This window comes from Papaver somniferum, unplaced genomic scaffold, assembly GCF_003573695.1.
Source record: "Papaver somniferum cultivar HN1 unplaced genomic scaffold, ASM357369v1 unplaced-scaffold_150, whole genome shotgun sequence".
NCBI lineage: Eukaryota > Viridiplantae > Streptophyta > Magnoliopsida > Ranunculales > Papaveraceae > Papaver > Papaver somniferum.
This window is the reverse complement of record NW_020624377.1, coordinates 972,189-997,907: the sequence shown is the minus strand read 5'-3', so window position 1 is coordinate 997,907 and position 25,719 is coordinate 972,189. Positions and strand designations below refer to the sequence as shown.

Genomic DNA, 25,719 nt, shown 5'->3' with positions numbered 1-25,719 from the left:
TTTCATGTACGGAGTCCCCAGAGATTCCGCAATTCCTTATGGGAAGCGGGTCTCTATGTACTGATTCGTTCCCCAGACGAATCTCTCCTCCTTCTACCTTTTCCTTGAAAATGTGCTTCAGCTTGTTGCAGTCGCTAGTCGGGTGATGGAAGAACCTGTGGTAGTGGCAGTATTTGAGGTTTGCCACCTCGGTCTCAGTTGGTGGACGTCTGAGAGGCGGCAGTCTGATGACATCATATTGAACCCATGCTTCTAAAAGTTCGATTACTTCCTCGATTGGAAACGGGAAGTCCAGATCATCCTCTCTTGTTTCATGATGAGATTCGGGAGCCTTAGTCGCAGCTTTCCGCGGTGGAGCTGCCTGTCGTGCCGGGGTTGTGCGTTTAGGGTGCTGATCCATCATCGGGGCTTTCCTCTTCCCTCTTTCGTCCACCATGCTTACAGAGGATGGGACAGTGTTGTACGGGTTGTTAAGGAGGCGCGCGCTTCTCTGGACTTCGCGCACATCTTCACCTCTGGATGGTATGGTTCTTTCTAATAAAGCCGGAGTTGTCGTGGCTGATCGTTTGGCAGCTTCATGGAGTTAGGATAACGTATGGAATCGTAGGTTCTCTAGTAAGGCGCGGTAGATGGGAATCATGCCATTAATGCATGAATTCACTAATTGATGTTCGGTCACATTCGGATCGTGGAAGTCCAGTGCTTGGATCCTGAATCTCTTGACGAACTCATTTGGATGCTCGTTATTTTGTTGGAACATCCTCCCTAGATCTGAGAGAGTGACTTGTTCAAACATGAAGAAATACTTCCTCTAGAATGACGTAACCACTTCACTCCAATTGCGGATGCTGCCTGGTGTGATACTGTTGTACCACGTGTATGCTTTTCCGGTAAGCGATTTTGAAAACTCCCTTAAGCGGAGAACGTGGTTGTACTCGTGTTCTCCCAAGGCCTCTAGGAATCGTGAGATATGTTCTCGTGCATTACCGGTTCCATCATACAAAGCGAACTGAGGAGACGAGTACCCTCTTGGGAGGGGAGTTCTTTGGATCTCCATTGGGTAAGGAGGTTGATGCTGATGTGTATCCGTCTCGTCGTTTTTGATTCGGGTTTGGAGAAGCCGCTCCAAATCTTCTCGTGTGACAAGATTGGACGGATGATTTCTTGCTATCGAGGCTCCAACACGAATTTCTTCGCCTATGTCAGTGCGCTCTGCTGAGGTGCCGGCCCCAAGGCTATTGGGAGTGTCTATCCTTGACTCTGGTCGGCGCAGTTCCCGTAGTGTTGAGGTGCTCTCCTCAGGGTTGTTGGGAGTGTCAGTCCTTGATCCCGGCTGGCTGACTCTCGTGGCAGCCGTTCTGTTAGGGCCTTGAGAAAAACAAGCATCTCTTTCTGGGTCGAAACCATGTATGTCTGGGCTATAGCAAGAACTTCTTTTCTCTCCATCATATCGACGATGGTGACATAAGGTCTGCCTCCTCTGGTTTCTCGCCCTGGTGGTGGAGTAGACGCTGTTCGGGCGGCAGTTGGAGGTGACATGCATGCTGAAGCGTTAGGGACAGTAGCGGCGACTCGAGCTCTGGTGACTGGTGGTGTAATGCTTGAAGGAGCACCTTCCGTACCGCTTGGTTTAGCGGACTGCGTAGGATCATTCGGAGTGGAGGCGGCCCTGGCTCTGGTGACTGGTGGTGTAACGCTTGAAGGGGCGCCTTCCGTGTTGCCAAGATCAGCAAGTGATGTAGCAGTGCCGTTGGAAGAACCATCAGCTCCAGGAGCAGTTTCCATATTAGTTCTTTCAGAGTTTGTCGCGGATCCAGACCTTAGCTCTACCATGCTGAAAGAATAGAACTAGAAAGGCAATGTTGGAAACCGCAAGTCAACTTTGCAACTGAGAGATTAATCTCCCACTGTGGTCACCAATTGTTTATGGGAAAAAACTGCTTCTGCTGATTTTGGTAATTTCGGTGAGTGGGTGAGAAACAAATCTAAACCCTAAACAAATGTACTGCACGGAAGTACTTTAGTTTCGAGAGATCAATCTATACAAATCTGGCCTAAACCAAGAAATGGTCATTCCAGATTTGCTTCGGTCACAAAGAGGAGGAGAAGGGCTGGTTTATGGAGGGAAGCGAAGAGAGTGTTGAGACCAGAGCAGTTCTGGAAGAGTAGTACTTGACTTGTATCAGAAGATGAAAGCTTTGAGAAAGATAGCAAGATTTTCTTTTCTGGGTATTGTATTTCTCCCTGACCAAAAACTTGTGTCTTGGTGGAAATAGGTTAAATCTATTTATACAAGTCCAAGTGAAACGTACTCTGGCCCCGTAAGAAAAGAAACAGATGAGTTAAATAGGAAGAGGTGGTAACGCCTGGTATTGATGGAATTGATGTTCCATAATGAAAGAGCGTTTCACCATTACTTCCTGCATTTACTAACCGTTTTATTCTTATTACACTTTCTTGAAACGGGCATTTGTGTATGCCGCACGTTGTAGACCGCCAAATCAAAACCCTAATGAGCATCCCCAAGTTTGTGACATATGTTTTGATGTCTCGAGTGTTTTTCGTGGAAAACATGTAGCATGTCGCTGGCGTTCGATAGTTGAGCTTGAGAGACTTGCCGGCTCAGTGGCGACCTTCGACGGTTGAGATTTTGCATAAGAGGAATCGTGGCCTTTGATGTAGGCGCGGCATGCCAAAGTGCAAGGGTTGCACGGCATGTGCCAATGGAATGTGTGGCATGCCTCAGCCCTGGGTTGCATGTCGGGTGCAAGTGGAAGTGCCAAAGTGCAAGTGTTGCATGGCATGCGCCAATGGCATGTGTGGTATGCCTTGGCCCTAGGTTGCACGTCGGGTGCAAGTGGAAATGCCAAAGTGCAAGTGTTGCACGGCATGTGCCAATGGCATGTGTGGTATGCCTTGGCCCTAGGTTGCATGGCTTGGCATGCCAGGTTGCAAGGGTTGCACGACATGTGCCAATGGCGCGTGTGGCGGCTTTGGCCCTAGGTTGCACGGCTTGGCATGCCAGGTTGCAAGGGTTGCATGGTATGTGCCAATGGCGCGTGTGGCGGCTTTGGCCCTAGGTTGCACGGCTTGGCATGCCAGGTTGCATGGGTTTCACGACATGTTCCAGTGGCGCGTGTGGCGGCTTTGTCCCTAGTTTGCACGACTTGGCATGCCAGGTTGCAAGGGTTTCACGGCATGTGCCAATGGCGCGTGTGGCGGCTTTGGACCTAGGTTGCACGACTTGGCATTCCAGGTTGCAAGGGTTGCACGGCATGTGCCAATGGCGCGTGTGGCGGCTTTGGCCCTAGATTGCACGGCTTGACATGCCAGGTTGCAAGGGTTGCACGGCATGTGCCAATGGCACGTGTGGCGGCTTTGGCCCTAGGTTGCACGGCTTGGCATGCCAGGTTGCACGGCATGTGCCAATGGCGCGTGTGGCGGCTTTGGCCCTAGGTTGCACGGCTTGGCATGCCAGGTTGCAAAGGTTGCATGGCATGTGCCAATGGCGCGCGCTTTTGGCATGGTTGTCATTTTGTGCAATTATGGTGCGTTTTGGATTATGGCATGGTTAACGTGATGATTGCGTGTTGCTTTGCGGTTTGGCGTGGTTGCCATATTTAGCGCAACGGTTGCGCGTTATTTGTAGTTTTGGAATGGATGCCATATTTTGCACAATGATTGCATGGTACATGCAATTGCTATGTTTTGTGTGATGAGTGCACGGTGCGTTCATTTGGCATGTTTGTCATGCTTTTGCGCAGTGATTGCACGGTACGTGCAATTTCTATGTTTTGCGCGATGTTTTCACGGTACGTGCATTTGGTGTGTTGCGCGACATGTGTGAGTGGCATGATTGCCATGCTTTTGCGCAGTGATTGCACGGTACGTGCAATTGCTATGTTCTGCGTGATGATTGCATGGTGCGTGCATTTGGCATGTTTTTCATGCTTTTTGCGTAATGGTTGCGATGTATGTGTGAATTTAGGGTTTCTCGCATCGAAACCCTAATTTAGTATTTGAAAAAGGGTACCCTGGTGATTTTTACATAAGCGCGTTAAATGTTCTAATAAATGTGTTAGTGTCACTGGTGACGTCATGCTATAGTGAGGTTTTACGGTTTTACCCTTTGTTCAAAAACCACCATCAACAGGTGTACAATTCTTATGGCTCAATAGCCTACTTATAGTCTCACAAACTTGACGATCACTCAAAGTACTTTCCTAATAAAAACAAACTCTAAATAAAGCACACTTCTAGAAACACAATGAAACTTTAAACATAGTAAAACTCTAAATACAACAACCGACACAACTTGCTTCTCAAGTTAGCTCCAACTTCCAAATATCGCACAATGTGTCAACAACGTATGTTGATCCAACTTGACTACGTCAACTGCAACAGTTGATCCACTTGGAATTGATCAACATCATATGTTGAACTCCATTGTTTAACAAGCTAGAAACACCTCATTGTGCTCTATAAACTTGCTAACCAAACACAAAAATCTCATCAAACTTATCACCGAGCATTGTACCTCATCATCTTCTTTCAATCTTCACTTCACATGTTACTTTGACAAGAGTCACAACCGTTAGTTAGTGATGTCTGCTAGAACTGATCTTTTCACAGTCCACAAACCTTTCTTCTCTTCTAAAGTACACATGGTGCCATATATTCACGATCACAACCTTGTTAATTGTTGTGATGTTCTCCTCAACTCATAGGTATTATAACCTCCTCTTGTTGATCACTCTCTTCTCAAATTGCAGCACCAACTACAACTCAACCAAACACAAATTCCACACTGGAATTACTTAACTTCTCTAGACAAATCCCCACACTGGGATTGCTTCACTTAACACGATCACACCCTTGTGATGTCTCTTCTCAAGAACACCTTGATTTCTCTTCACGATCACAACTCATGGGAAGAGAGTTATTAACAAGTTTAGAGAAGTTAATAGATAATATATAATTTAAAATTATTTCAGAATTTATTTCAAGTAAAATAAACAAGTTTTCCAACTATATAGTCAAGTATATAGAGGTAATGACATTATAACAACAATATTGAGATATATTTTCCAAATATGTAGGTATTATATGTGTTGTTATAAAAATAATCTAGCATAAAATGTTAAAAACTAGCTAGAATAGTAACTTTTTTGTGAAATGTACACAAAATTTGATGTATTATACCTTGTTATATTATGTATAAGTACATGTTATGACGTGTTTTCTTAACGCGTTGTGCTGGGTTGGGCCACATGCTTATACGTGCCGCGTGCTGTGCCGATTAGGCTAACCCAGCACAACCTACGAAACTAACGTGTTGGGCCGTGCTGGGCTAAATCACGTGCTGGGCTGGGCTGAACTCCGATTTTAACGTGCTGGGCTGGACTGTATTCGTGCTGGCACAGTCCAATTTACACCTCTAAGCACACGTATAAGAACAAAAACACACAAGGAAACTGTGATGATCAAATTAAATTTGTGATGTTCGTCAATAGTTCATTTGAGTCGTATGTAGAAAAAGAATTTGATCAGATTTTCTGTTAAACTAATTGTTTATTATAATAAATATCTAATAATTAAATCGGTAGAAAGCTTATGCAAAAACACTCCGAGTCACCATGTAACATGCCTTCTTATTTGAGCTTGCAATGTACTACTGCAACGTGGACGCATGAAATTAGCCAAGGGTAACATATTGTGCTTTTTCAAAATCCCTTGTACAGAATTGTCTTTTCGCACTAACCCGTAAATGAATATAGCTCTAGTCTCCAAAATCCAACCCCATTTTTCCTTCAAGACCCTGTAAAAAGAAATTAAAAATCACTTTACAGTCTCCCTCTTCTGCAATTTCCATTTCTGTTCTCTAATCACGGATTTCATAATGGGGAGATTTGACGATCTACCAAAAGAGATCGTGCTAGACATTTTAATTAGGTTACCAACCGAATCTATTTTGGAGTCTAAAATGGTGTGCAAACCTTGGAGAGATCTTCTTCGCCAACCATCATTCTCTAAGTTACACTTCAATCACCACCATCTTGATTCTGGTAAGCCGATTTTTTTTTTCCGATGAACAACAAGGGCATACGGAAGTTTACTTTAGTGAGTATGATGAGAATTGTCATGAGGCACACTTCCATAGATATACAAGGATGAATTTAAGACTTCCATTTAACAATTCTTCTATTGCTGGTTCATGCAATGGCTTGATCTGCTTCAATGTATGGGTTAGAGGTCATTTTACTTTTGGACCTGGTTATATATGTAATCCAATCACCAGGGAATACATTATTCTTCCAAAAGTTGAAGAGTTTTATAGGTGGACTGGATTTGGTTACTTCCTTCAACCAATGAGTACAAGGTTGTTAGGATAAACCTCTGTAGGGCAATCCCAAATGCTGATATGGATAAAGGAATTTTTGAGGTATACACTCTTGGAAGTGTTAAAGGATGGAGAAATGTGGGAACTATGGACGTCCAGATGCGATTTTTTGAATAAAATGCTGGTGTCTTTGCAAATGGAGCTCTTCATTGGGTGGACGATGTTGGAACCGTTATTCTTGCTTTCCATTTGGCTGATGAAAAGTTTACTTATCTTCCACCACCACCTCCTTGTTTGACACGAGTTGTTGATCCACGTTTTGGTACTCAACTAGGGGTTTTGGGAGATTGTTTAAGTGCTACTTATTATCCCAATGTCAATCGTAGTGAAATATGGTTAGTGAAGAAGAATAAAGATAATAATGACTTGAGATGGAGTAAAGAGTTTTGTTTCGACAGTCACATATCGTGCCCATTTGAGTTAACAAAGAGTGGTAGGATTCTGTGCTACGGAGATAAGAAAATTTATAGTTATGATTCAAAAGCTTCGTCTGCCGAAATGAATGTGAGTTTTGGCAAGTTTATTTCTGAAGCAATACCTCACAAGAATACTTTAGTTTCATTTAAAGTATTAGGAGAAAAGGATACAAAAACAATGGAATCAGGTGAAAGAGCTAGTTCAAGAGAGGAGACAGGAAACGCTGAGAAACTGAAGAAGCTGCAAATCGGAGTCAGGGATCACTAGGTAAGTGTCATGATAATACTCCTTCCTTGAAATTTTAAGCATTTTGTGATTAGATAATGATCAATCTTTCTGAATCTAATTACTTGACAATATGTGATGATATTATACCATGTATGAATTACTCTTATCGATTTTTATTGCCATGTTTATCAAGCATTTTGTGATTTGGTTTAGTTAGTATTTATAGAGAATGTAACGCGAACTTTTAAAAGCTTATTTACTTGTATCATATAGAATTAAAATTGGAGTCTGACAAGTATATGCAGGAAATACTGTAGAAAACTGAAAGCTTCACCAGTAGTATTAGGCTTCTAACCCTTCTAGGAAATCTGTTTGGTTGTTAGTTCTCAGCTTATTTATGCTTTTCGTACTGTAATTTCGAGATTTAGTTTATGATTTGAGTTGCTTTATTTGTTCAGTTGAAGAAAGAATTCAGATAAGAAACAAGAGAAACGTGTCTTCATTATAGTAAGTAAACCTAATAAGAAAAAGAACACTAGCAGGCAGTAGGCAAAACCTTGTCACATTATACGAAGGGGGTGATATTGTTTAGAAAGAGAAAGGAACTTTTACTTTGAATTCTGAAAACATTTTCCGTGAGACCTAATTGTTTATACATGCTTTTTGTTGTAACCATTGAGTTCAAGTGTTAAGTCTATGTTCCTGCAATTCAAGTAAGATACTTCTCACTCTGCCAACATTTGTATGACAAATTTATGCTGCCGAAGTGAGGATTTAGGCATCCTTTTTTCGTTAGATGAGTTCCCTCACAGTATGTTACAACACGTTATTGGTAAATGAAGTTTTGTCCTCTTGTTTAAATGGTTTGCTGTTTTCGGTTTGATGAGATGTCTCATGATAATCTATTTCGAAATGTTATAGTTATTCAGTGGCGTGCTTTACCTATTAGGAGTAAGAGCTAGAAGTTGCAGTTTGTGAGAGCTTTCATTCCGACCATGTTTATAGCAATATGAGTTTTAGTGCTAATGTGGATGATGAGGATTGTTTGTTCTAATGGTAACCATGGGACTCGGTCTTAGAGTGAGCCCCAATACTACGCTTAGTGTGAGCCTAATGTCAAGCTCAATCTTAGGTATCATATGTCGTCGGCCATTGAGATAGAGTCAGTCTGATTCATAATTTGAATCTCTATCTGCCCCAATTGGTTTTTGTAAGTTATCCAATACAAGCGCTATAATTTGTGGCTATCTATACTACAGGTTCACCGCTAAGCTAAAGCAAATTTATTGACTACTAACCTTTCCTGTTTTGAAGCATCTCTCATTCATGCTTAGACAAATTCAATGTCATACGATCATGTGTGACAGAATTGAGCTATGTTGCTATGTAAGTTCACTATTCGTTGTTTACTTGTAGTTAATTTTGATGGAAATTGTGATTCTTGCTTTGGTAAACTTGTTTTGTGTATGAAAACAAAATCTGAGAAGTATATGCAGGAATAAACATGGAAAATGGAGTGCTTTCCTGATGGTCATATCCTTCCCAGATATCTACAATCTATTTGGTTCTTATTTCTGAGCTTAATGTTCTTAGGATCTTATTCCAATATTTAATACGCGTTTTGAAGTTTCTGAGTTTGTTTATAATGAAGAAATATAATGCTCCGGACAGGAAATAGATAGTCGGTAAAGTTTATAAAAATAGCAAACATTTTCAGGCAGAACCTTGTCATAGTATCTGAATTTCTTCCGTCATTGTTTTGTTATCTGATAATGCAGCACCTTTTCTTAACATTATCCACTAGTGAGTCAGTGGCTTATTAAGTGCCAATTGATCAATTTTTGATTTTTCCTACTCTTTTCTGTCTTACGTTGTCTGATTTTATATTGGAGACGACCTAGCTACCTTGCTTTCTTATTGTACATTTTGTTAATGTTCAACCAGTAATTCCCACCTCAAAAAAAAAAACAAACAAACAAACAAACCAGTAATTCATTCTGAGCATCGTTTAGGACTGGCAGGAACCCATTTGCATTTGCTGTTGTTTACGATGTCTCCCGACCCATCTGATCTCCATCATTGTTTGCAGGGGACAGAAGCAGGCTTCAATTTTGCTGGGAGGTCGAATTACAGTCTCCCTCGTCTTAGACTGATCTATGTGTGCTGGGAGGTCTAATTACAGTAGCCAGTGCTTTCTAGTGAGCTTTAACCTATCTTAAAGGAAATTAGGAGGATGTGATCTGTGGGTGCATTACCCGCTATTTTGGGTAACAGCATCAAGTTGGTGCTTAAATGTGAGATCTTGAAGTTGAATACTTATCTCAGGTTTATCAATTATCTCTCGTGTTAGACTAGTTGTCTTATTTAGAACTTCAGAAAGCACGACTGAAGCCAAAGATTCCAAGAACTAGTAAATTAGCTTTTTTAAAGCTTTTCTTCTGGTTTAATGTTCCAATTCTATTTGCCATTTGTCTTGTTTGGATTGTTGTGCACTAGCAGCATTGTCGAAGAAAATTTTTAGGTGCAACTTATTTGGTCAATGATGGTTAATTGGTCAGCCATGTGTTCAGCAAAGTATACACACTTGCCAAAGGCTTTATCGTGTGTGGCTCATGCGAACCCACGCAAGGGATTAGATTTTCCTAGAGGGTGAATTTGGGAAATGTGGTACAACAAAAGATTCGACTTATTTTTCTAGAATTTGGAGAAAAAATAGAGTCGACAGGGGTTGAAGAAATTGAAGTGTCGGTTATTGATTTATACATCGAATATTTTTTTTTATAGCTTGGTACAGTGGTCTCTAGACTACTCCTAAATCTCATTCATTTATGCATCGAATATAAGGTGACGATAATTAAAGGTTTCCATATCGAGTATTTTTGTACTAATTAACGGATAAATATGTTCTAAATTCTCATTCTCTCTTTTGGTTCAGACCACTTAATTATCATGATGTTATCTTATGAGCATCTATGCGATTTTTTTTTTTATTTTTGGTAAAATAAATAAATTTTGCTGCTGGTAGCCCATGTCGGACTATCAAGTGGGCATCCAAACCATTGCTAACTGGCCATCTATGCGATTTGGTTATTTGCTCTAAGGTTCTACTTGATTCGTACTTAATTCACTTCCTGCTTTTGAGCTTTTCCCACAATGGCCTTTGTAATCTGGGATTGGCTAGCTTAGTCTACTAACAATTCTCCATTTCTTCTATAAATACGTACCCAGTGTCTTAATTAGTCCGAATATATCTTAGTCATCTGTATTCAACAAAAAAAAAAAAAAAAAAAATCTACCCATTTGCCTCCGAGCAGTGTGTCATGCACCTCTTTTATTTCGTTGCTTCTCTTTAACTTAGTACCGTGGGTGCCCTTATAGTTTTGCATGTTTGCCTATATCCCCATTCACATGTTGTACGTGATGGGTAATTGATATTTTGGCCAGCTTTATATTTGTTGGTTTGTGGCTGTAAGGAACCATTGAATTATTGAATCTAAGAAACCTTTTCCTCCACTTATCTTTTTCTCTCTCTTCCTACCTGGTTCTCTCCCGATTTCTTCTTCTATCTCAAGCTCATTTTCATCTTCTTCCCGGCTTAAAGTTCTCTTCCTTCTCTAATAATCTTCTCAACTCCTGAATCCTTCTCTTCTGTGTATTATCTTACTCAATTTGTTCTAACCTTGTAGTGAGTTCACTACAATTGGTATCAGAGAAGTCGGTTCTCTGACTGCTTCCATGGCTAACAAGGCTGCAATTGATGAATTAAATCGGAAGATCGATGAACTATACAAATCTCGGAAGGAATACAACCAGAAACAAGAAGAACTAGCTCTTAAACATGCAAATCTACTCAAAAAAAGTGGATCATAACTATGAGCATCCATCACCTAGACTTCTGCAATCCATCAAAGAATTACTACGAGAGAGTAGAGAAGAAGGTAGAGAAGAATAGAGACACATTCCAGTGGGTCATATTCCAATACCAACACAAGGAGTCTTAGGATCATCTCCAGACTCAAGTCATACGGCAAGAAATGGTGAGCTCATGATAATACACATACACATTCCCATGAGCAACAATTTCATCAGTCAAAACCTAAGGTAGAGTTTCCTAAATTTGAGAATGTCACACAAAACACCATCAAAATTGTGGGAGTGCATAAGAAGAAGAGATTGTCTATACTTATTGACAGTGGAAGCACTCATAGCTTCATAGATCCTGGAGCAGCTAAATTGTGTGGAGCATACATTGAACCAGCTGTGACTCTTCAAGTAGTAGTAGCTGATGGGAACAAGCTTGAAAGTGATGCTAAATGTCATGCATTCAATTGGAAAATGCAAGGTTATGACTTCCAGTTTGACATGAGGCTGTTAAGTTTGGGTGGATGTGATATGGTATTGGGAGTGGAATGGATGAGAGGAGTAAGTCCTATAGTCTTTGACTTCAACAAATTATCTGTGACTTTCACTCAGGGAGAGCAAAAAGTGGTGTTGCAAGGAGAAAGGGAGACAATCAAGGTAACGCCAATTTCTAGATCCTCTTTGCATAAACTTATTAAGAAGAACAAATATGGTATAGTTGGTTGATTATACTCATTATCTGCTACCAAGGTGGAAACTGAAATTCCTCCAAAAATTTCCAGTTTGCTTGATCCATACCCAAAATTATTTAAAGAGCCTACAACATTACCACCTCCAAGAACTCATGACCATCATATTCCACTCAAACCATTAGCATTACCTCCTAACCAAAGACCATATAGAGTTCCTTATGTTCAAAAGGAAGTTGTAGAGCATCCGGTTAAGGAAATGCTTGCTGCATGAGTCATACAGCCAAGTCATAGTCCCTTTTCATCTCCAATAATTCTAGTCAAGAAAAAGGATGGAAGCTGGAGGTTTTGTGTGGATTATAGAAAGTTGAATGAACTTATTGCCAAGGATAAATATCCAATTCCCATTATAGAGGAACTATTGGATGAACTTAAGGGAGCTAAGGTGTTTAGTAAAATTGATCTCAGGGGCAGGGTATCATCGAATCAGAGTGAGTCCAGCTGATGTGCACAAAACTGCTTTTAGAACACATCAAGGATACTATGAGTTCTTGGTAATGCCATTAGGTTTAACCAATGCTGCCGCTTCTTTCCAAGCCCTCATGAATGATGTTTTCAAACCTTATCTCAGAAAATTCATCCTTGTATTTTTTGATGACATTCTCATTTATAGCCCTGACATGGAAACCCATTTACAACATCTGGATACCACATTGTCACTCCTACAAGAGCATTCACTCTTTGCTAAACGTAGCAAGTACTCGTTTGGACAATCACAAGTAGAGTATTTAGGGCATATCATTAATGAACATGGAGTGGCAGTTGATCCTTCCAAAATAGAGAGTATGCTCAAATGGCCAACACCAAGCAACATCAAAGAATTAAGGGGATTTTTGGGGTTGACAGGGTATTATAGGAAATTTGTGCAGCATTATGGGTTGATCAGTAAACCACTTACTGAGCTCCTTAAGAAGAACAATTTTAAATGGAACTCAACAGCTCAGTCATCTTTTGAGCAACTCAAGATAGCCATGTCATCTACTCCAGTTCTAGCTTTGCCTGATTTTTCACAACCTTTTGAAGTAGAAACATATGCTTCTGACAGTGGTGTAGGTGCAGTCCTCAAGCAAAACAGACAACCCATAATATATTTCAGTAAAAGCCATACTCCACATATGAGAAAGAGTTAATGGCCATTGTCATGGCAGTTACCAATGGAAGTCATACTTATTAGGTAACCATTTCAAGATTTACACTGATCACCAAAGCATTAAATTCTTTATGGAGCAAAGATTACATTCATTATTGCAACAGAAATGGTTATCAAAGTTATTGGGATTTGACTATGAGCTAGTGTACAAGAAGGGAACTGAGAATAGAGTTGTTGATGCTCTTTCTAGAATGTCTCACTAGACAACTGACAGCTGTAGTGCTATATCTGAGGTGCATCCAAGTTGGATTAAGGATGTCATTTCCATCCATGAGAAGGATGAACATTCACATGGCATTATACAGAAACTTCTCATTTCAGCTAATAGTATCCCACCTTATTCTTACTCTCAAGGTGTACTCAGGTATAAAGGGAGGATATATGTTGGAAAAAATGGAACTCTAAGACATCAAATTATATCTAAGATTCATTCTTCTTCTGTTGGTGGACACTCTGGAACTCAAGATAGTTACCAGAGAGCTAAATCTTTCTTTTATTGGCCACACATGAAGAAAGAAATTTTCCAATTTGTAGCTGAGTGTGAAGTATGCCAACATCATAAGGGAGTAAAAACTTTACCAGGAGGGCTTCTGCAACCTCTACCAGTACCAAATCAAGCTTGGCAACATATCATCATGGATTTCATTACTGGGCTTCCTAAATCAGAAGGTAGGGAAGTCATTATGGTCATAGTGGACAGATTTACTAAGTACTGCCATTTCATAGCTATGAGTCATCCATATACTGCTCAATCTGTCTCAAAGATGTTTCTTGATAACATTTATAAGCTGCATGGGCTTCCTCATACAATAATTTATGACAGAGATAGTGTTTTCCTGAGTAAGTTCTGGCAAGAGTTGTTCAAGAAGCTTGGTACATCTTTACATCTCACCACAGCCTATCATCCACATACAAATGGCCAAAATGAGAGAGTAAATGCTTTTCTGGAAACTTATCTGAGATGTATGACAAGCTACAGACCAACTAAATGGGTCAGTTGGTTGTCCTTAGCAGAATGGTGGTTTAACTCCACCTATCACTCCAGCCTACATCTTACTCCATTTCAGTCTCTTTATGGCTATTCACCACCACAATTTGGAGTGATTACTTATCCACCAGCTATCAATGCCAAGGTTGATGATTACTTACAGCAGATACAAGCTATGAATATCTTACTTAAATCCACCTTGGAGGAAGCTCAACACAGAATAAAGCAGCAAGCTAACAAGAATAAAATTGAAATATCATTTCAGGTGGGAGATTGGGTTTATATCATGCTACAACCTTACAGGAAAACTTCAGTTCAGCTAAGAAGAAATCTCAAATTAGCAGCTAAGTTTTTTGGCCCTTATTAGATCATAGCCAAAGTGAGAGAAGTAGCTTATAAGTTACAACTACCAACTACTTCAAAGATCCATCCTGTCTTCCATGTTTCACAACTTAAGCTCAAGGTAAAACAGAATGTGACTCTTCGGACTACTCTTCCAACTCTGGATGGTGAAGGATGCATGAAGATAGCTCCTTTACACATTCTTGACTCCAGTTTGATTAAAAAGAACAAGCAGACAGTTACACAAGTACTAGTACATTGGACTCATTCCACTGCAGATGAGGCCACCTGGGAAGACAAAGAAACTATTCTAAAGAATTTTCTTAAGGCGATCCTAGAGGACAAAGATCATTTAGAGGAGTAGGCAGTTGTCATGCACCTCTTTTATTTTCTTGATTCTCTTTAACTTAGTACTGTGGGTGCCCTTATAGTTTTGCATGTCTGCCTATATCCCCATTCACATGTTGTACGTGATGGGTAATTGATATTTTGGCCAGCATTATATTTGTTGGTTTGTGGCTGTAAGGAACCATTGAATTATTGAATCTAAGAAACCTTTTCCTCCACTTATCTTTGTCTCTCTCTTCCTACCTGGTTCTCTCCCTATTTATTCTTCTATCTCAAGTTCATCTTCATCTTCTTCCCGGCTTAAAGTTCTCTTCCTTCTCTAATAATCTTCTCAACTCCCGAATCCTTCTCTTCTGTGTATTATCTTACTCAATTTGTTTTAACCTTGTAGTGAGTTCACTACACAGTGAAGTTGTTTTGATTCAATAGATTACGAACAAGATATCCATCACCGCAAGATTCAAATCAGGTTTTTATGAAATTGCCACCATTTTGTAGGAACACTATTAGGAATAGTGAGATACAGAATAGTAGTCGGAAATCTGATCAGAAAGAAGTGGTGGCCGAGAAAGCAAGACGCTATAATAATACTTATGAGCAAGACTCAAGTAAATCTGTTATGTTCTAGAGTTCATGGAGTCGCACATAAGTTATTTTATTAATTACTTAAGCTCTTTGACGACATATATTTTACCTCTAGTTTTACTGATCAGTGTGTGTGCGCTACACCAAAAAAAAAAAAATCTTGTACTCCCTCCGTTTCAAAAAGACAGTCCGCTTTGACTTTGTCAAGATGTTAAGGACACCATAGTAGTTTACATGCATACCCTTAATTACTTGCCTAATTTATTTCAATAAAATTTTTAGTAATAAAAGCTACCAAAAATTGTTATGGGATTGTAAATTGGAAATACAAAAAGGAATGAAGGATATATTTGTTTCCTTAATTACACAAATTTCATTAATATTTTATATTGGGTCCCATTAAAAAAGATTATATAAATATAAAAACTTAAGGGTATATTAGAGAGTTCATTGGAAAAATATGACTAATTATAGAAGCTGGACATAATTAGGGCTGCACATGGGAGGGTTTGGCTAAAACCAACCTCGCACCCACAGGCTGCAGATTTTTATTTTCATAACCAACCCCGCACCCACAAATAGCGGGCCCGTTACTGGTTGGGTGGGTTTGGGTTTAAACCCTCTTTATATTCAATAATCATTCACACACATGTTTTAAAGTTTAAATAAACTACTTAAATTCTTGATAACTTAAAAAAACAAATCATAAACATAACTACATAAGTCTTCATTGTTAAACTTAAACAAGTACTAGTGTACATTGTACACTAGTACTTCCAAGAAAAACAAGTTTAAACAGTACGACTACTTTAAAGTTCAGATTAAAACATAAATAATAAAAGTTTCCAGATCAACAGTAAGTCACTCATAACTACTAGTACCACTAGGGAAAGAGGGTTATCTATCTTATGATTCTTAGCTACAATCTACTAGTACCACTAGTGTTTTAATAACAGACGACTAGGATTAGTTTTATCAATGGTGTATATTTAGCGGGGTTTTCGGGAGGTTTCGGGAGGGTATTAGCTAAAACCAACCTCGCACCCATAGACAACGGGTTTTTATTTTCATAACCAACCCCGCACCCACAACGGGAGAGTTCGGATTAAAACCCACGGGTTTAGCGGGTACGGGCGGGTTTGGGTATGATGGGCGGGTCTTGTGCAGCCCTAAACATAATTTTGAAACAGACCAAAATGGAATAGAGGACGGTCTTTTTGAAAGAGAGGGAGTATATATTTCTCTCATGCATGGAAACCTTCTTCTGGATAGCCTTGTGAATGCCATCGACTTATAGGCTCTCATGCATGTTGCGTCTCATTCATACTTCATGGTCGAACGATCAAGCGTGGCAAAACTGAACGTCCCATTGATAGAAGCGTGTGGGCTTCCTACTCAAAACCAATTGGCAATGAGGGAGTGGCTCTACATCTTATATATTAGGATCTAGATTAAGGAGTTAGCTATGTGGGACTATTTTAGTTCTCCAACATGCCCCCTCCACGAGTAGGGCTCTGTGAGTCCTCTACACCGTGGACCACCGCCACTGTATGGTTGTCCTGCCTTTTTGGATCTTATTGGGTCTTACATCTCATACAAGGCTTAGCTCGCCACTGTATGGTTGCCCTACCTTCTTGGGTCTTTCTGAGTCTTACGTCTCATACAGGGCCTAGCTCTGATACTAAGATAGAAATGGGTGGGCTTCCAACTCAAAACCAATTGGCAATGAGTGGAGTGGCTCCACACCTTATATATTAGGATCTAGATTAAAGAGTTAGCTATGTGGGACTATTTTAGTTCTCCAACACGCACTTGCAGATTTTGGCACACGATCCTGCTGAAAAACAAGTATAGACATACAACTTTATGTTAAAAATATCGTTGATGTCTTCTTGTTGATCAAAAAAATATCACTGAAGTCTTCATCGATACCTTTTCTTGTATCTCCACTTTGACTTCCAATCCTTGTAATTTTCTATATCTGCTGCAAAGATGCTTATAAGTAATCACTGAATATATCTCTTTGATGTTTATATGTAGTCACTGAATATATCTCTTTTTCTTTGCCGTCAATTGAATGTGGCTTAACACGTAAACAATTGAACGTGAAAGGTATATATGAATTAACACGTAAACAATGGTATTACTAAGCTTAATTTACATAACTTAGATTGACAGATAGTTGATCTTCTTTGATAATTTGACAAAATATATCTGGTACACAACTAGTATAATCAAAAGAAGATCTGTCAACCCTTGATGTCTTTGCTATAGCATGAGCAGCATTGTTAGCTGTTCTCTTAACATAACTAACAGAAAACCAAGAAAAAATAGACAACAGATGCCTTATTTCATCTATAATTCTTTGATTCAACCAGTGAACTGAGGAGATGGCCTACTTGATGGAGTTAATTACTTTCAAACCATCACCTTCAAAAATAACTTTCTGTAAACTGCATTGCGTAGCCCATAATATAGCTTCTTTCATGGCCATGCATTCAGCTTGTTCTGCATCTATTCCTCCATTGAAATATCTCCCTCTGATGGCGCAACATTTCCATGATGAGTCACGAATAATCAGACCAATTGCAAATTCAGAAGTATAGGGCTCAAATGAAGCATCCATATTAATTTTAAACACATGTAGTGGAGGAGGTGACCAGGATTGAATGACTCCCTGTTTAGACACTGGGTAGGCACCAAACATTCATTAACCATGTACTTAATAGATGCTACTGTAACAAACATATTTTGATTTTTGTTTTGAAAAATAAAACAAAGATCTGAACTACCTTAGTCTCAGAGCCTATAATTATTCTGAAATCTTTATTCTGAATGACCTCCTTGCTTTCTGATTTGAGAGTTGCCCCTTTCAATTTGTATGTTTAAGAAAAGATCCAGTGTACTGATTGAAGTTGTGGGTTTCATTCCATTCTTGATACTGTCTAAAATATTGATGAAAAATCCCAGCAACATTTTCCTTGTAAGAAGGATGAGCAGAATGTCTAATTACAGTTATTTGTTCTCGACTATGTTGGATCTTAAGTGTTGTGCAGGCGCAGCTTAAATACTTGAGCCATTTGTATGTGAAAGATTATGCATTTCATGCCGCTTGCTGTCAACGCATCTACTACAGAAAAATACTCATTGATATCTTATGAAACACTTATGTAGTGATTTGCAAGAATGAAGTGTAGGAAATTTACAGTTTCATGTTATTTATATGCAGTCGGCTTTTGTTATTACTTGCCATTTAGCCTTGAGAACATCTTTTCATCTTGTTTTCTCTTACTCATGTGATAAAGAAGTTTGTATGGAAATATTTGTCTTGGTTATGTCAATGAATCAAGGGGATGATCTACACAATTTTGTAGTACTTCAAAAAATGCATTTATCAAAATTTTCAAGATAATTTTTCTTAAGACTTGAGATACGGGTTGATTAATTAGCTCAATAAAGTGAACGGGCCTATTTATAAGCCCATATTTAAGATCTATACACTGGCCCGTATTTAAACCGAAAGATCCACAAAATAGATTATTTCTATAAATAACGTCCAGGTCTTTCTTTCCTTTTAAAACACAAATTACCAGAGTCGTAACAGTCGTTCATATATAAGACTAACGACTTGACCAAATTTAGGCATCTGAAAGAAATTCTTGATATTGTAAGTTACCGGAGATCTATTCCTCTTCTGAATAGGAATAAGTTCATCTAGGGTGGGTAGATATTGATGCAACTTTCGTGTTTAAGAGATGGAGGAGGATAGGTGGCCACCTACATTGGTTATACCTGACTACATTCTTGATCCAAATACTTCATACTGCATATTTAATCAAATCTCTTAGAAAAGATGAATACCTTGACCACAACGTCTATGGAGATTTTGATTGGTACGAAGATTTGAGGATCAAGAATGTTGGTTAAACTTCAACATAGAAGTCACTAACAAGATGGTTAGGACAACATTAGGAAATTTCTGTAATCCTAAGGGAATTAGAAGTCATCTAGTTCTAAGAAAAGGAAAGACATGTAATAAGGTAATAGGACTAGGAAAAGGAATTCATAGTTCTATATATATATGATCACCAAAGTTGTGGTTGATCATATGAGCAAGATTAGAGCTTGTTTTTAGTTTTGAGAGATTTTCTAAACATCAATAAAGAGAGTTGTCTTTATATAAGCTAAGTTTCATCCTGCAGTTGCCATTAATTGGTATCAGAGCTTGTTTCTGAGCCATGGAAAACGAAACCACCATTGTGGGTGCAAAACAGTTCACGCCACCATCAATACAAGTTCCAATCCTAAACGCCACAAACTACACAGTATGGGCCATGAGAATGAAGGTACTGATGAAAATCTACAAATTTTGGGAAACAATTGATCCTGGTACATTGGACCCAGACAAAAACAATGTTGCCATTGGATTACTCTTTCAAGCAATACCAGAATGTCTTGTTCTACAAGTTGGTGAACAGGAAACTTCAAAGAAAATTTGGGATGCAATAAAGGCACGTAATCTCGGAGCTGATCGAGTTAAAGAAGCCCCTCTACAAACCTTAATGTCTGAATTTGAAAGAGTGAAGATGAAAGACACTGATACTATTGATAGCTTTGTAGGAAAGCTATCAGAGATAGCCTCAAAAGCTGCGTCACTTGGACAATCCATTGATGAAGATAAACTGGTAAAGAAGTTTCTCAATAGTTTACCAAGATCCAAGTATATTCATATCATAGCTTCTCTCGAACAAGTCTTAGATTTAAAGAAGACTAGCTATGAAGATATAATTGGAAGATTGAAAGCATATGAAGAGAGAATCCTTGATGAAGAAAACAATGGAGAAACTCAAGGAAAACTCTTGTACACAAACTCTTACCAACAAAACTCTTCGACAAGAGGAAGAGGTCGTGGAAGAGGTGGTAGAGGAAACAGATGCCGAGGAAGGGGAGGAAGGTTTAACTCACAAGATAGAACAACAAGTCAGAATGATCAAAACCAAGGGAAAGAAAAGAAGGATAGATCAAACATTATTTGTTACAGATGTGATAAACCAGGACACTTCTCCTCTGTATGCCCTGAAAGAATACAAAAGATGGAATAATCAAACAAGAATGAAACAAGGGAAGCAGATACATTTCTTTTCATGCACGAAGTTGTATTCTTAAACGAAGGGAAACTAATACCAAAGAACTACGAATCAAAGGATGGAGAAGAAGGAATATGGTATTTAGATAATGGAGCCAGTAATCACATGACTGGTAAGAGACACTACTTTTCTGAACTCAATGAGAAAATCAAAGGACAAGTGAAGTTTGGGGATGGATCTTCTGTAGAAATTGAAGGAAAATGATCAATTCTATGTCAGAGAAAGACCGGAGAACAGAAGCTTGTCACAAACATCTAATTCATCCCAAACTTACAAAGCAACATTCTACATTTAGGATAAGCTACAGAAGTTGGATGTGATGTTAGAATGCGACAAGATTATCTAACAGTTCATGACCCAAGTGGAAGACTTTTAGTTAGAGTCTCACATTCACAGAATAGACTCTACAAGATAAGTCTCATGATTGGAAGGCCATTGTGTCTGAATATGAGACTGGAAGATCAGACATGGAAGTGGCATGCAAGATTAGGACACATAAGCTTTAGAACTTTAAAGGCAATGTCTCAGAACAAGATGGTTCGAGGGATACTACAGATAAACGATGAATCAAGGATCTGTGAATCATGTTTAGTTGGGAAACAAACGCGTCAAGGTTTTCCAAAAGCAACAACATTCAGAGCCTCAAAGCCATTAGAGCTTCTTCATGCTGATTTATGTGGTCCTATTACACCACAAACCCTTGCAAATAACAAATACATATTTGTTATTATAGATGACTTCTCAATATATATGTGGTCTATTCTTATGAAAGAAAAGAGTGAAGCATTTGACAGATTCAAAGCTTTCAGAAATCTGATAGAAAAAGAGTTAAAAGAGGAGGTCCAAATGCTTAGAACTGATAGAGGAGGAGGGTTCACTTCCTTAGAGTTCAACAAGTTCTGTGAGTCAAATGAAATCAAAAGGAAACTCACAACACCATATACACCACAACAAAACAGAGTGGTGGAGAGGAGAAACAGGACTCTAATGGAGTTGACAAGAAGTTCTTTAAAGGATATGCAGGTACCTAATTATCTATGGGGAGAAGCTGTACGACACTCCACATACCTAATAAACATGATACCTACGAAAGCTCTAAAAGACGTGACTCCATATGAAAGTTTGCGAAAGAGAAAACAAAACATAGATCATTTAAGAGTGTTTTGGTTGCAAAGCATACGCAAAAGTTGATTCTGCAACTCTTAAGAAACTGGATGATCGATCTCAGACTCTTGTGAATCTAGATATTGAGCCTGTATCCAAAGCTTACAGATTATTCAATCCAACAACGAAAAGAGTGATAGTGATTCGAGATGTGGTATTCGATGAAAAAGCAAACTGGAACTGGAAAGAAACTAATGATGGACCAAGTAGGGATCCAGGAATGTTTCACATGAGATGGGGTCAAGTAATTGATGAAGGCGAAGGACCCATAATCATCAATACCAATGGAAACAATGATGTTAATCAAGAAGAAGAAGAGAATAATGAAAACACTGAGAATAACGAAGAAGTAGAAGAAGAAGAAGAGATCGATGAAATAACTCAACCCAATCCACTGCGAAAATCAACAAGACAGATACAAAAGCCACAGTATCTGGAGGATTATGTTCTTCAAGCTGCAGAAGAATGTGAGATTATGCTACTTTCTGTTAATGATGAACCAAGGAATTTTCAGGAAGCAAAGGTCTCGACTAAATGGACACAAGCATGTAGAGAAGAAATTATTTCAATCAACAGAAACAAGACTTGGTTTCTAGTTGATAAGCCAGGTGGGGTAAAAGTGATTGGTCTTAAGTGGATCTTCAAAATAAAACGGAATGCTGATGGTACTGTCAATAAATACAAAGCAAGGCTTGTAGCTAAAGGATATGTACAAGAATCAGGCATAGATTTTGATGAAGTTTTGCACCAGTTGCTAGAATTGAAACAATACGCTTATTAATTGCAGAGGCAGCATCAAACTCTTGGTAAATACATCATTTAGACGTTAAGACAGCATTTTTACATGGTGAATTGCGAGAAGATGTGTATGTTGAACAACCAGAAGGTTTTGAAGTAAAAGGACAAGAGCATAAGGTTTATAAGTTATCAAAAGCTCTATATGGTCTAAGACAAGCTCCTCGAGCCTGGAATACAAAGTTAGATCAAATCTTAAGAGAAATCAGATTTGTTAAGTGCTCTAAAGAAACATCAGTATACAGAAGAGAAGAAAAGGGAACGCTTCTTGTGATTGCAGTCTATGTAGATGATCTATTTTTGACTGGCAACTCCCTTAAGGTGATCAATGAGTTCAAGAGAGAAATGTCATCAAAGTTTAAGATGTCAGACCTCGGAAAACTCACTTATTACCTTGGCATAGAAGTCCATCAAGGAGTAGATGGGATTCAGATTAAACAAGAAGCTTATGCAAGGAGAATTCTGAAAGAAGTAAGACTTGAAACTTGTAATCCAACTAAGATACCAATGGAGTTTGGACTTAAAGTTTCAAAGGCACAAGAAGAAGCTGAGATTGATACAACGAGTTATAGAAGAAATGTTGGATGCCTTAGATACTTGTTACACACAAGACCAGACTTGGCTTTCTCTGTGGGTGTAACAAGCTGTTATATGCAGAGTCCACGCAAGTCTCATGGTGATGTAATAAAGAAGATATTGAGATATCTAAGAGGAACAATCAGCTATGGATTGAAGTATGGTCGAGGAGGATCAAAAGGAATTGTTGGGTATAGTGATAGCAGTCATAATATTGACCAAGATGATGGAAAAGGTACAACTGGTCATATATTTTATCTAGGTTAAGCACCTATTACATGGTGTTCACAGAAGCAAGACACTGTAGCCCTCTCATCCTGTGAAGCTGAGTTTATGGCCGCAACAGAAGCAGCTAAACAATCAATATGGCTTCAAGAAATGTTGGGTGAAATCAAAGGAAGAGAACCTGAAAAAGTTCTCATCAAGATTGATAATAAGTCTGAAATTGAACTCACTAAAAATCCAGTTTTTCATGGGAAGACGAAACACATTCACAAAAGGTATCATTTCATACAAGAATGCATCGAGAAGGAGGTCATTAACGTTGAACACATACCAGGAACTGAGCAGAAAGCAGATATACCGACAAAGGCATTGGCTCGGATCAAGTTTGAAGAAATGAGACAATTGATTGGAGTACAAGATATGTCACGGGTAAGGTTGAAGCTTAACGGGGAGAATGTTGGTTAAACTTCAACATAGAAGTCACTAACAAGCTGGTTAGGACAAGATTAGGAAATTGCTGTAATCCTAAGGGAATTAGAAGTCATCTAGTTCTAAGAAAAGGAAAGACATGTAATAAGGTAATAGGACTAGGAAAAGGAATTCATAGTTCTATATATATATGATCACCAAAGTTGTGGTTGATCATATGAGCTAGATTAGAGCTTGTGTTTAGTTTTGAGAGATTTTCTAAACATCAATAAAGAGAGTTGTCTTTATATAAGCTAAGTTTCATCTTGCAGTTGCCATTAAAGAAATCCACAGCTGAAGCCCTTGGAGTCGAACAAGCCCTTGACATGCTTATTGAAACTTGTGAAACTCCGGAGGGTCGCTTCTGACTTGGTTGCGTAAAGTTCCTCCCTGCAGTTGTAGAGCTTGTAGGATTTCTGACTTGCGCCAAGCCCTCAACTCATTATCCTCTTTACTTGTCGTTAAAACTTTTAAGAAACCTATGTGGTGGAGAAATATTGAACCAGAATAGTTTGTTAGAGGTAGATGGGGTTGACGTTGTTGCTAGGGCTGTTGACACGGTAAAGAGTAAAAAGAACTATGGTATAGAGGTTTTTTGTCGGGCAGGAGAAGAACATAAGAATGCTGTTTGGTTTCGCTTCTTTCCTGGTACACTCAAAAATATGGCTAAAACTCGGGAACGGGATTTTTTGAACGTTTTGTGCATGGTTGTCCATACTTGCTGTGATGGAAGTTATGAATTAATGGGACAGCTTCATGGGGTTCAAGGGGTACAACTTGTTGCTGATATGGTTGGGACTTCTTATTATGGTAAGTTTTTTGTATATGCAATTTTCTATGTTTATTTATTAAATATTTCTTGCAATCAAACACACGTTAATTTTCTTGTTTTCTGTTTCCTTGTCAGCTAATGGCCTGGTGGAGGATTGGTTGCAGGAGCTTCTTGATACGCTCTGCCTCAAAGGGTCCTATTTTTTGCCATTATTTAAAGAATTGAGAACGCGATTTGATGCGTCTATAGATGCTGCTGTCAGTTCTTTCAAGAAGTTAGATGATTTAAAAGTTGGTGACATTAGAGACGCACATGTATATCTACTATACCTGCTATATTCGAGATTGAAGAGAAAGAAACGCTCAGTATCTAATGTCTCTAAAGAGTTTGCCCTCTCTATTCTTCTATTATTCAGGAGTGCAGGAGTTGATTTCTTTTCGAGAGCTAAAGCTGGTTTAATATCCATTAACCCTCTTGATGTGAAGCTCAAATACAAAAACTCAAGTGCAGCTGATCTTCTAAGACATTCACTCAACATTTTGTGACATTTATATACACATGATTTCAGAGTTATTTATCCACCTGGAAGATGTAGTTCAACAACTGAAGATTCAGTAGTTGAGTTGTTATTGTGGTCATGGCTGGTGGATCATCTTTTAAATTTTCCCAAAGAACTTGGGCCTCCCTCGAAAATCAACAAGTTCAGCTGTTCCGAACAACTGAAAATCTGCCCTTTTGCAGGGTTTAATACTAAGATACTTTCATTTATCGATTTATGCTTGGACGGAAGGAAGCATGTGCAAGATGAAATAAGGCAGAAAGGTGCAATGCTTCTGCTGCTGCAACAGTGTTTTGAAGATGAAAATCATCCAACGAGACGATTAACTGGACTAATGACAGTAGCGAAGTTGCTTGATGGAAACAAAGAAAACCAGGATGCATTGAAGGAATTGAAGAAAACTGAATATCTTCCCAAATTCGCTGGAGTAGGTCCTGGGGTGAAAATTGACCCGGAGACTGGACATGCTATATTTATAGTTCGCCTAGAGTGATTTGCAAGAATGAAATTAGCCTAGATAAAGTAATTTTTGTCATCATGTAAGTATTTCTGAGATCCTAGTTCTGTAACTCATGTAGATTTTTGTCCTGGTTATGTTTATAAAGCAAGGGACGGATCTACCAGCGGGGGCTGTTCAACCCCGCTAACTTTTTTTTTTATATCAATACAAAAAAAAGTTTAATAGGTAAAATAAGAGACTCCATCCCACGAGGTCAGGTGAGACTAAACAAAGTTAAGAAAATCACAGAGCTACACACTGATAGCAAGAGATCAAGGTGAAGTTAATAAATCTATCTCCTATGCCCACGAAGATCGTGATAACTTAAACCTCTGAATTCCACATTCGGACCAGTCCAATCCAATACAGAAGTCTAAATGTTATGGTTACAAATAAAATTTCTCCCTTGGTGAAAACAACTTTCATTGGAAAAAAATATATATGTG

General features: G+C 38.9%; 1 protein-coding gene and 1 long non-coding RNA gene across 3 annotated transcripts; both read left to right on the top strand.

Moving 5' to 3' along the window:
* Positions 1-5,832: 5,832 nt before the first annotated feature.
* Positions 5,833-9,962, top strand: LOC113335994. Of its 2 annotated transcripts, none has more exons than XR_003353579.1 (2): positions 5,833-7,084; positions 9,135-9,962. It is a non-coding gene; the product is annotated as an uncharacterized LOC113335994 (long non-coding RNA). The 2 variants fall into 2 exon arrangements; XR_003353580.1 differs by having other exon boundaries at positions 5,833-8,431.
* An 8,861-nt stretch (positions 9,963-18,823) lies between these two features.
* On the top strand, positions 18,824-25,267 carry LOC113335884. The gene is made up of 4 exons (XM_026581905.1): positions 18,824-18,893; positions 23,840-24,253; positions 24,351-24,600; positions 24,784-25,267. Exons 1-4 carry the CDS (start codon positions 18,824-18,826, stop codon positions 25,265-25,267), a joined length of 1,218 nt encoding a protein of 405 aa, XP_026437690.1.
* Positions 25,268-25,719: the final 452 nt, after the last annotated feature.